General features: G+C 44.6%; 1 protein-coding gene across 2 annotated transcripts in view; it reads right to left on the bottom strand.

Annotated features, from left to right (window-relative positions):
• Positions 1-2,155: 2,155 nt before the first annotated feature.
• Positions 2,156-11,676, bottom strand: part of AKAP12 (A kinase (PRKA) anchor protein 12) — a 142,395-nt gene continuing 132,874 nt past the window's right edge. The window contains exons 2-3 of one of the 2 annotated variants that reach the window (XM_011988725.1): positions 6,315-11,359; positions 2,156-5,003 (exon numbers count right to left, since the gene is read on the bottom strand). In XM_011988725.1, the coding sequence (XP_011844115.1) occupies positions 6,327-11,359 (5,033 nt within the window). In that variant the 3' untranslated portion in view covers positions 2,156-5,003; positions 6,315-6,326. The remainder of the gene's footprint in view (positions 5,004-6,314; positions 11,360-11,676) is intronic. The other variant, XM_011988723.1, reaches the window with a different exon arrangement.

Below are 11,676 nucleotides of genomic sequence, written 5' to 3'. Positions count from 1 at the left end.
AAAAAAAAAAAAAAAAAAAGAACAAAAAAAACTTTTAATATCAACAAGTGATAGAAGAAGAATATGCACAGTTGCAAGATGACCTCACTCATAACTGTAATACTACAGTAAAGATGTCTCACACATGTAATCCCAACACTTTGGGAGGCTAAGGCAGGAGGATGGCTTGACTCTAGGAGTTGGAGACCACTAGCCTAGGCAACATAGGGAGACCCTGTCTTTACAAAATATAAAAAATTTTCCGGCTATGGTGGGGCACGCCTGTGGGTGTTGTAGAGGCTGAGGTGGGAGGATTGCTTGAGCCAAGGAGGTGGAGGCTGCAGTGAGCCATGATCACATCACTGCACTCCCACCTGGGTGACAGAGTGAGACCCTTTCTCAAATAAACAAATCATGATTATTTTCACCGCCATGCTATCTTCAAACCCTCGTTAGCTTAGCCAAACCTGTGTTATCACTTCAAAGTCTCAGCTTTCTCATATTAAATGAAGGGCTCAGCTTATTTTCCTAATTCCAATTATGTAGGTTGGAGACAATAAGCAATCTGTTAGGAGAAGCTTGCATGTGTATCAAAGTTGTACCAGGTTGTCTGTGACCAGCAGATGCATTTCCAGAATCTCATTAGAAATGAACAGTCATGGCCGGGTGCAGTGGCTCATGCCTCTAATCCCAGCACTTTGGGAGGCTGTGGCGGGTGGAGCAGTTGACTCCAGGAGTTCAAAACTAGCTTGGCTAACATGGCATAACTCCGTCTCTACTAAAAATGCAAAAATTAGCTGGGCATAGTAGTGGTCGCCTATAGTCCCAGCTACTCAGGAGGCTGAGGCATGAGAATTGTTTGAACCTGGGAGGTGGAGGTTGCAGTGAGCCTCAGTTGCACTACTGCACTCCAACCTGGGTGACGGAGTGAGACTCTGTCTCAAAAAAAAAAAAAAAGAAAAGAAAAGAAAAAAAACCAAGCAGTCATGTTGTTTGACTGAAGTCATAAGTCTCTGATTCCAGAGAGTGTCCTGCCCCATGCCCGGAAGGAATTCGAGCTCAGAGAGACCAAGAAGAATCTAGACAGACAGGCCTTGCTGGGTTTCCCCACTAAGTCTGTTAGCATTAGATCATATCCTTTTTGTCCAATCATATTTCTCCACGTCCATACTTTGTTGAACCTATGCATTAAACTGAACAATTTCCTCCGCATTTTTGGGTCCTCATTCTGAAGGCTCCTTGGTACACATGAATACAATTTGTATGACTTTGTTTTAAAAAAGAATAGGGCCAGGTGTGGTGGCGCACGCCTGTAATCCAAGCACTCTGGGAGGCTGAGGTGGGTGGATCACTTGCGTCCAGGAGTTTGAGACCAGCCTGAGCAACATACCAAAACCCCATCTCTATTAAACATGTATGTATATAATTCTTTATTCTTGACTAGGATTTCAAAATAAAAACATAGAATACACTTTGAGGGGCCAAGACAGGAGGATTGTTTTAGGTCAGGAGCTTGAGACCAGCCTGGGCAACATGACAAGGCCCCATCTCATGGTGGCACATGCCTGTAGTCCCAGCTACTCAGGAGATGGGAGGATCCCTTGAGCCCAGGAGTTCAAGGTTACACTGAGCTCTGATGGCATCACTGCATTCCAGCCTGGGTGACAGAGCCAGACTCCATCTCTGCAAAATAGGAAATCAAAATAAAAATAAATGTTTAAAAGTTAAAGAAAAAAAGAAATAGTCATGTAGATTTGAATTTATGTGTCACTGATTTTGTGTTCGGGTTCCAAGCTCTACTACTATCTGGGAATCCCTGAACTGCGTCTATTTCCTTTCTTACAGAGTTGGAGAAAGAGGTTCTAACTCTGGTTCTGGTTATTGGTTGGCATTTCAGAGAAGGTTTGTGTGACTATCCAAAAACTGGACATAAAACTTTATATTGGGGAGTCAGAGGTCAGCTAGAAGATTAATGAGATTCTAATGAAAGGAGCCCAGGACCTTTGATCATGAATAGAGATCTTTGTGGATTCACACCTATCCTAGATACATTCATTCCAAACTCTCACGATGCTCTATGAACAAAGGGTGCTAAGTAGTTCAAAGCAGAGCTTAAATGTATGATGAATATCACAACAGATAAGAGAAAAGCAACCAAAACTGAGTCAGAGTGAAATTACAGAAAGAAAATCCATGGCATTTAATTAGATTGCATTTTATTTAGATAAATGAAAGTTTGCCCCAAACAGAACTAGGAATCAAATATTGTCTTGGACTAGAGGTAATTGCTAAGCTGGAAGCTTATATTGAAAACTAGTATTTCCAGCCCTTGACTATCTGTAGTTCCAAACATCAAAGGAAAATATTGGAACAATTTATCTATGTACAGAGAGAGGCAACTCATGGGTACCATAAGCAAAATAACCTGAGGGGGAACATTTGATATTACAAGAAGTGGCGAGAGTTTACAAGTCTTGCATTGCTTTCTATTGTACATGGCTCTGTAGTAATGCCAAAAATAACAAAATGTAGGCACTTGCTCTGACTTCTGCAGTTTACATTAGATTATTATGTACTTCATAAATTAACAGCAGCTTTAGAATTATAAAACAGTATTGTATTTCATGCTACTGTTGGTGCTCCTCTTGTTAAAATAATGTTCTCAACGGACATAGATATAGAGCTTGTACAGAAGTAACTCTGGGCACATCCAGATAGTACAAAAAGCAGTCATGAAGCAGCTACTCATGGAATCTCAACTGTGATAGCCAGCGAGCACCTGGCCACAGGTGGTAGGAAAAGACAAACACGGGTGGAATTTAAACAAAAACAGCAATTTCCCACAAACTACACAAATCTTCAATCTGTTCAAAACAGCACAGAATGTCTTCTTGTCATAGAGAGGAAGTCAGTATAAATTTGTTATAAATTGCTGTCATTTCCAAAACTCTTTAGTTGATGTTCAGAACTAGACACCAGCACTTGGATTTAAATCTCAGTTGGCACCCCCCCCAAAAAAAATTATATATATATATCTCCAGGAGGATATATATATCTCAGAGGTTTTTTGAATTTGGGGATTTTAATAATGATGCATGGGTAGCTGTTATATATATCTGAGAATAACTCCTAAAAGATGACTTCCAACTATAAACAAGACTATACACTGCTATCATGACGTGTTTTACTAATATGGCCAATTATGTATGAAGTTAGATTTGTTAGCATAAAAGAAACTACTTTCAGTTTTAAAAGCAAACTTTCTTTCCATTAAAACTAGGCTTTCCAGCTAATCGGCAGTCAAAATTCAAATTCTCAAACTGCAGTACCAAGTTTGAGTAAAATCTAGAAAGCTATATGCCAGGCCAGTTCTATATGTCAAGAGTAGATAAGTGACACTGTTCTTTGTGTGACAAATTGTCTGACAAAACCCTTAATGCAGGCTGAGGCAGGAGAATCACTGGAACCCGGGAAGTGGAGGTTGCGGTGAGCTGAGATCGTGCCATTGCACTCCAGCCTGGGCAACAAAAGCGAAACTCCGTCTCAAAAACAAACAAACAAACAAACAAAAAACAAACCCTTAATGTATGAGCATGACTCATCATTTTGACGTTTAAAAAATTTTCCAAGATTATTTCAGGAAAGGCATTTTTACTATTAAGCCTTCTTAAAATTTCTTTCTAGAGACGTTTGTTATTGTTTGAAACCAAAAATATTAACAGAAAAAATTTGACATTTTCAGGAACTACCAGATGGTAGACTTGTAGCAAGAATGTCAATCTGAAAAGCTACTGGTTTATTTCAGGAAAAGCATCTCTGCCATTGCTTCCTCTGAACACACAACTCAAACCAGTGAAAAGGGCTTTCATGTAATGACTACATCAGAAAGTTCTAGCTTATCAATCCTTGTCTTCATCATTCTAATGTGGTACACATATATCCCAGGCTTCCTGGTATCTAATAAAACCAGCAAATCTAAGTGAAGCAAGTATTTTATTTAAATCAGTCGTCAAATCACAACTTATCCAAATCAATGTGTTGCAACATTGTTCTTAAAAGAATGGCACAAATATGGCACAAACACAATCCAGTATCTATCAAAATACCATTTGTAAAGAACCTGACTTATTTCATGCTGTGTGTGAATGCAGTCCAGCATATAAGAGTACAATCAAAAACTTACAACAATTCTTTTCTTCATAACATATAAAACATTTCACTACTTTGCCTCAGGATTAAGCATACTTATCGGCCCAAACAACCATAACAAGTAGGAAAAAGGATGTAAAGTTAATTTGCTACCAGAATATAACTTCTTTCTAACCTCCACTGGGTTAGAAAGAAAAAGTTCCCAATGGCAAGAGAACATTCTGTATGTTTCAAAATGCTTTTTAGTTTTAGCACACTGTGTGTAATAGGAAAGTGACCAATTTCAGAGTGTCACTAAATATGGACCTCAATCATTAGTGAATTTTAAAGAATTGTACCTTGATCAGGAATGTTACTTCTAGGAAGCTCTGTTTTTCGCGGGTTATAACTGAGGCTTAAAGCTCCCCAAGGCTGCACTATGGCACATGCCCCGTCATATACTGTGTGATACAAAAAGCATGTAGTATCCTGCACATTTCCTTAAACATTAAGAAAAAAATATACAATAGATACAGGAGGAGGATTACTTAAAACATACATATAAATACATAAAGAATGATACTCCAGTTTGAGAAGCAGAACTAGGTATTGCCAACTCCAGTTCCAGGTTAAGAATTTAGGACCGTAAATCAGAATTTATGTGGTTATCAAGGGAAAATAGTAGGTTGGTCTTGGGAAGAGGAAATGTTAAATGGCTCTAGCTCCTGATGAAGCCTCAGGATTGTCAGGGGCTCTCTAGAAATGACATCAGTTGATGTGCCTGCTCTCCAATTCTCAAAGTTCTGAAATACTGGTCTTCAGTCTCAGCAGCAGCGTTCACTTTCTTCTACTACTTGTCCTCACATTCTGGTCTTCCAAATAGACAATGAGTTTAACTGTAGGAGGAGGAGAATCAGCGTGAATAAAATCTCCTTTTTCTCTCTCATTTATTAACAACAGGATAGTTGTCAAAGTGACCTAATAATACCATAGTTTAACTACATTAAAGAAACAAAGATGGGGCCAGGCGCGGTGGCTCACGCCTGTAATCCCAGCACTTTGGGAGGCCGAGGCGGGTGGATCACGAGGTCAGGAGATTGAGACCTCCTGGCTAACACGGTGAAAACCCGTCTCTACTAAAAATACAAAAAAATTAGCCGGGTGTGGTGGCGGGCGCCTGTAGTCCCAGGTACTCCGGAGGCTGAAGCAGGAGAATGGCGTGAACAGGAGGCAGAGCTTGCAGTGAGCCAAGATCACGCCACTGCACTCCAGCCTGGGTGACAGAGTGAGGCTCTGTCTCCAAAATAAAACAAAACAATACAAAACAACAACAATAACAACAAAAAACAAAGCTGGGGAGGGTCTTGTATTATGTTACACTGCCACAAAACTAGTGGCTGCAAGTAATGAATACAGTGAGGGTTAGTCATTATATGCACTGGAAAATTTTAAAAAATCGTTGTTACTACTGCTAGGGGAAAAAAATCCACTTTTTTGGCAGTTTAATATAAACCCATTTTGGGGCACTAGTTTTTTTGTTTTTGTTTTTGTTTTTTAGATGGGGTCTCACTCTGTTGCCCAGGCTGGAGTGCAGTGGTCCTATCTCGGCTCACAGCAACCTCTGCCTCCCAGGTTCAAGCAATTCTCCTGCCTCAGCCTCCTGAGTAGCTGGGATTACAGGCGCCAGCCACCACGCCCAGCTGATTTTTATCTTTTTAGTAGAGATGAGTTTTCACCATGTTGGCCAGGCTGGTCTCGAACTCCTGACCTCAGGTGATCCACCTGCCTCGGCCTCCCAAAGTGCTGGCTGGGATTACAGGCATGAGCCACCATGCCCAGTTATTGGGGCTTTAGTTATTTTTTAAAAAATTCAACAAGTTAGTTGAGTGAACACAATGTATTTCTTATGCCTTTGGGTCAAACACGCACGTGTGCACACACACGTGCCCTTTTATTTTCTTCTAAAGCAGTCACATTAGGGGGTAAAACAAGGCCATTCTTTTCATAATATCGATAAGACTAAATGGCATTTCAATGACCAAAAACCATGAAACTATCCTATATCTTTGAATCTGGTTGATAGTTATTTTCCTCAACTGAAGGTTCTACATGAAGGCATAATTATTTGCTTCAGATTCCTTATATAACAAATTTGCCATCTATTGGCATAAAAGAGAAAAATTGTCTTAGAAGAAAAGGAAGCTTACCTGCATGATGTTTTAAGATTCTGTAAGTTCGGACTTTGCAGATTCTCTCTCTTGTTTCTGTACCTCCTCCTGTGCTTGGGTTGTGATAGCTTTATCTGATTCACTGTGCACTTTTCCTTCCTGAAATTCTACTTCCTGGGCATCTTCCTTCTCTTTTTGTTTTGGTCCATTTGTATCTGGGGACTCTTTGGTTAAGCCTCCTGAGGCATCAGTATCAACCAGGGCTGAGTTCTGGTTTTCAGGGTCATCGACATCATCACCTTTTTCATCTTCTTTTGGTTCAACTAGTGACTTCTCTATTCTTTCCGCTAACAAGGCATGACCATCATCTTCTGACACAGACTTTGTTCCAGCTCCACCTCCCTCTTCCTCAGATGGGAGGACGACCTCTTCCAGCTGCTGATCATTTACAGTGGAACCTTCTATCTCAACAGTCATGGTCTTCTCTGAGGCTTCACTCATGTCTTTGGAAATATCAGAATGTGCTTGTCCCACTGCGGTTGACTCTGACTCCTCTTTGGCTGAAGCAATTTGTGTTTCATCCTGTGCAGAGCCCTGAGGTTCCTCTCCTTCTTTCTCTGTTTCCTGCCCAGCATCCTGGTTGTCAGCTTTTATCATGTGAGCTTGTGTCTGTAACTCAGACGTCAACATTTCGGTGGCTGTTTCTTCTGTACGTACAAACTGGTCAACGGCTGTCTGAATGATGTTTTGGACAAGTTTACTGCTTTTGGTCTCAAGCTCCAAAATCCCATTTTCAGCCTCTAAATCCTCCTCAATTGCTACACTCACTTTGACCTCCTGGCAAGCAACCTGCTCATTGACTTCATCTGACTTCCACTCCAGTGATGTGGTTTTCTCTCCTTCCAGGTCGGAACTTAAGCCTTTTTCGGTAGTGGCAGATACTATCACTGGTGTTGATTTTGCCCGACACTCAGGCCCTGCGGGCACAGCATCTTCTCCTGGATGAGCGGCAAAGTCTTCATTTTTTTCAGAGCATTTCTCTTCCAGAACTAAATGTGCACCTGTAGGCGCCAACGTTTCACCTGTTTCTAAAATGTTGACAGTTTCTCCTAAGACCTTTTCCTCCTCTGCAGCAGCTGTTAGAGTGAATGATGCCTCAGAGCTCTGAACTTGAATTTTGGCGCATGCTGCCTCCTCTTGACCTCGGCAGGGAGGAGGGCTTCCTTCCAAACTGCTGACTTCCTTTGCCCCATCTATGATGGGCACATTCACTGTCTGGAGGAGTTGCTTACTGACCTCTTCAGATACGGTAACAGCTGTTTCGTGCTCAAGTTTCTCTTCATTCACATGGGTTGACTCTGCTTCTGTTTTCTCCCTTTCGACTTGAATTACCATCTCTCTCTCCGCGGGGGATGGAGCGGACTGAGCGTGACTCTGCAGTTCAAGGGCATCATCCTTTTTACATTCAGCTTCTTCTGTCCCTTCATCTTTAAGGGCAACTTCAGTGACCTTTTCCTGACTGACTGTTATGGCTGTGTCTACAGACCCCTCAAGTCCTTCGACAAACGGTACGTCTTCGGTTTTCTCATCAGCAAACTGGCCAGCCTCTTGAGTCTCCTCAGTTTTCGAGAGAATGGGTACAGTTTCCACCGACACCCCTTTATCTGTATGCTCTAGAGTGTCTTCCATCTTTGATTGTTCTTTAGTTTCTTCCTGGAACACAAAACTGGAAGGTGCTGGAGGCCTCTCTTTCTGTGCAGGAACTGCCTCTGCTTCTGTGCCCCCTGACTGGGTACCAGATGCGACCTCATTCTCCTCATGGATTTCCACAGTCTTGTCTTTCTGGGTTGTGCCTGGCGTGTCAAAGTCTGCTACGGGGGTGCTTCCATCGGTCTCACTGTCTGTAGGGGTTTCCGCCGAGTCAGGGGGAAGCGCCTGTTCCATCACCATCTCCTGTGATTTTACCCCAGCTAAGGTTTCAGCTTGACAAGTGGTTACAAGCTCACTGGACTCCATGCTCTCTGTGACTTGAGGAGCTTTTTCAAAGCTTTCTGGGGTGGTCTGCCCCATCACCTTCCCTTGTGTAAAAGGCTCAGTTTTTGCCTCTTGAGCATCTACTTTCAACACTACATCCGTCTCTTTCTTCGGACCTGGTGCTTCAGCATCCTCTTCTGGTCTTTCTGCCTCTGCTCTCTGCACAGGCTGAAGTGCGTCTTCTGGCCCACTGGTGCCAGGCAGCAGGGATTCCTCTTTCACTTTTTCTGCCACTGCCAGGAGGACCTCTTGAGTCCTCCTCTCTTGCTCTTCTACGTCAGGTACGCCACCTTCCACCTCCTGCACTGGAGTGGCCTCCTCTGTGGTGTCTGGGGAGTCGGTTAACTGGGAGACTGCTGACACCATTTCTGTGGTCTCTTCAGCAGCAGATGCTTCGGTTCCTTCTTCGGCACCCAATGGCCCTGCGGTTTCTGCAGCTGTCACAGCTTCGGGGGTCAATTCCGCCTCGCTAACGACCGAGTCGCCCCGGGTCTCTCTGTTCTCTGGCAGAGGTTCGGTAACCATGGGGGTTTCTTCTTCTACAATTACTTCTCTTTCCAATACCTCCCCAGTTAATGGTGTGGCTTCAGCTTCTCCTTGTTCAAGAGGTTCCGTCACTGAAGCAGATATCCAAGAAGGAGACCTTTCTTCAATAATGGTAGCTGCCCTGATCCCGTCAACGACAGCCGCCGCCATTGTATGACCCTGACTCTCGCTGAGCTCCTTGGACACCTCAGCAGCTGCCTTCTGCTCGGGCTGCTCTGCGCTCTTTTGGGCTTGCTGCGCCTCCATTTTCTCCCTTTCTACAGCGTCATACTCAGAAAGAGGGACCACAGCCGGGACATCAGAGTCATCTTCGTTGGCCCCTGCTGGCCCTGCGTCTTCAACAGGGGCTTGTTCTTGTTTCCCATCTGGCCTTTTCTTCCTTCGTCCAGGAATAAACTTCTTGATTGAGACCCAAGATTCTTCTTTCCCGGGTTCAGCATCTGGAGTGGAATGTTCTGCACCAGACCCAGCTATGGAGTCTTCGCTCTTCTCTTCCAGCTTGGACTTCGATTTTTTTCTTGGTGTGACTAACCTTTTAAATGACTCCCAGGTGGAAACGCCTTCCCCTTCGGTAGGGCTTCCAGCTTGCTCAGGGGAGGAACTTCCCTGCCCTGGATCATGTTCTTGGGAACCAGCAAGGATCCCGTCTGTTCCCGTCTCTTTGTCTTTTCCGGCCTCATCGGCTTTCTGGTTGTCTCCTCCCATTGTTTTTGGTCCCCCTTCCTCATCAGAAGAGGACCCTTTCCTTGCTCTTTTCTTGGATGATCCCACACAAATTAAAGCTTCCCAAGATACTGAGGTATCCACCTTGCGCTTCGGTTCTTCCGGCTTTGGCTCTTCCACGCTCCCTTTCATTTCTTCTTGCATTTCAGAGGCTGCGCTCTCAGTGGAAGACAAGGTAGCGCTCTTGACCTTGTCCAGCTCATCTTCTTTATCACTTTCCGAAGGCCGTCTAACACGCTTCTTGGGCGTCACCATCTTTTTGAACGATGCCCAGGGAGTGACACCTTCTCTTTTTTTCTCTCCATCGGAAGTAGCTCCTTCTTCAGCTTCCCCATCCTGCTGCACCTCGGCTAAGCCCTTCTCCAGACACGTGATCTCCTCAGGCTCCTCGGGGGAGGAGGCAGAGCTCTCGCCTTTTTGCTCCTCGTGGCTGTCCGGAGAATCGGCTGGAACCTGAGTGTGCTCCCCTGATTCCTCATCTCCTCCTCCTCTTTTCCCTTTCTGTTTCTTTCCAGAAAGCTTTTTTAAGCCAGTGCTGGTAAAAAGCTTCTTTAGTGGACTTCCCTGCACCTTCGTTCTCTCCTGTGATGACAGCATTTCCACGTCACTCACAACGCCTTCGGCGGGTTTTGACAGCACCTTCTCATCAGGACTGAGGTCAGCTCCCTGTGTAGGGTCCTCTCCGGAAACACATGTTTCTTTGAGCTTCACCAGCTCCTTGGCAGGTTCGGCTTCCTGAGGTTCTGCATTCATTTCAACCAATTCTTCAGCTGGCACAGACCCTGCTGTTTCTTCCACCTCCATTTTCTGCTCAGTTCTCTCCTCCACGGTGCTGACGTGGACTTCGGCTACAACCTCTTCTTGGTGGACTTCGATTTTCTCATCAAACACTTCTGTCGCCAATGGAGCGGGTTTCTCTTCAGAAGGTCCCTGCGAGCCACTGACTTGCTCCTCCGAGGGCAGCTCGACTTTCTCATACTCAGCTGATAACCGGGGCTCGTGGGCACTTTCCGCCGGCTCCTGTGGGTGGGCTTGCTCGGAGGCGGTCAGTTTCTCGGAGTCGGCCTCTGCCTTTCCGTTTTCTTCTGTGTCACCTTTTTCTGGCTCTTGTTCCTTTTTCTTCTCTGAAGCTTCCACTTCATCCTCCTTTGGCTTCCTGAAACTGGTCTTTTTTCGCCAGCCAGCCCAACCTTGAGTGAAGAATTTTTTGAAGGTCGATCCCGTGTCACTGGTCACGGGACTCACTGGAGATTCTGCAGACTTGCTGGGTTCTTTTTCTTGTTTCTCTTCTCCTTCCTCTTTGCATTCCTCCACCATTGCTTGGCTAGATTCGGCTGGAGGAGAAATTTCCGCGTGGCTTTGCTCACGCTTCAGGGTCTCTTCGGGTTTCTCTGTAGATTGTTTGAGTTCGCTTTCTTTAGATGCTGCTTCTCCAGCCCCAAGGCTGGGGTCCTGGTGGTCGCCAGCTCCTGCTGCTCCTTCCCCTTCATCTTTTTTCACAGTGAGTAGCTGGACAGTGTCAGGCTTCTCTGTTTTATCCTTTTTCACAGTGAATTTAAAGCCAACAAACTTAAACACCTTCTTAAATCCAATATCATTAGCCTGGGACTCAGTGGGTTGTGTTAGCTCTTCTAAATTGCTTTCTGAAGAAGGAATCTGTTCGATTATTTCAGGTGTCTCCTCCTGCCCATCTTCTGTGACATCTTGAACAACCGCTGACTTAGCAGCCATCTCCTTATCGGAGTCTCTTTCGCTCACATCTTCAGAGTCTCTCTGTCCAACTATTAACAAAAAGGGGGGGTGGGGAGAAGAGAAAAGGTGATTACAATTCGAGAAAATTGTTTTTCTCAGACAGGGCCTCACTCTCTTGCCCCAGCTGGAGTGCAGTGGTGTGGTCTCAGCTCACTGCAGCCTCAACCCCCTAGGCTCAAGGAATCTTCCCACCTCAGCGTCCCCGAGTAGCTGGGACTACAGGCACATGCCACCATGTCCAGTTAAGTTTTTTATTTTCTGTACAGAGGAGATCTCACTATGTTGTTCAGGCTGGTCTCCAACTGCTGGGCTCGAGTGATCCTCCTGCCTCAGCTTCTCAAAGCAT

Source organism: Mandrillus leucophaeus, unplaced genomic scaffold (genome assembly GCF_000951045.1).
Source record: "Mandrillus leucophaeus isolate KB7577 unplaced genomic scaffold, Mleu.le_1.0 Scaffold337, whole genome shotgun sequence".
NCBI classification, from domain to species: domain Eukaryota; kingdom Metazoa; phylum Chordata; class Mammalia; order Primates; family Cercopithecidae; genus Mandrillus; species Mandrillus leucophaeus.
This window is presented reverse-complemented; position numbering and strand designations above follow the sequence as displayed.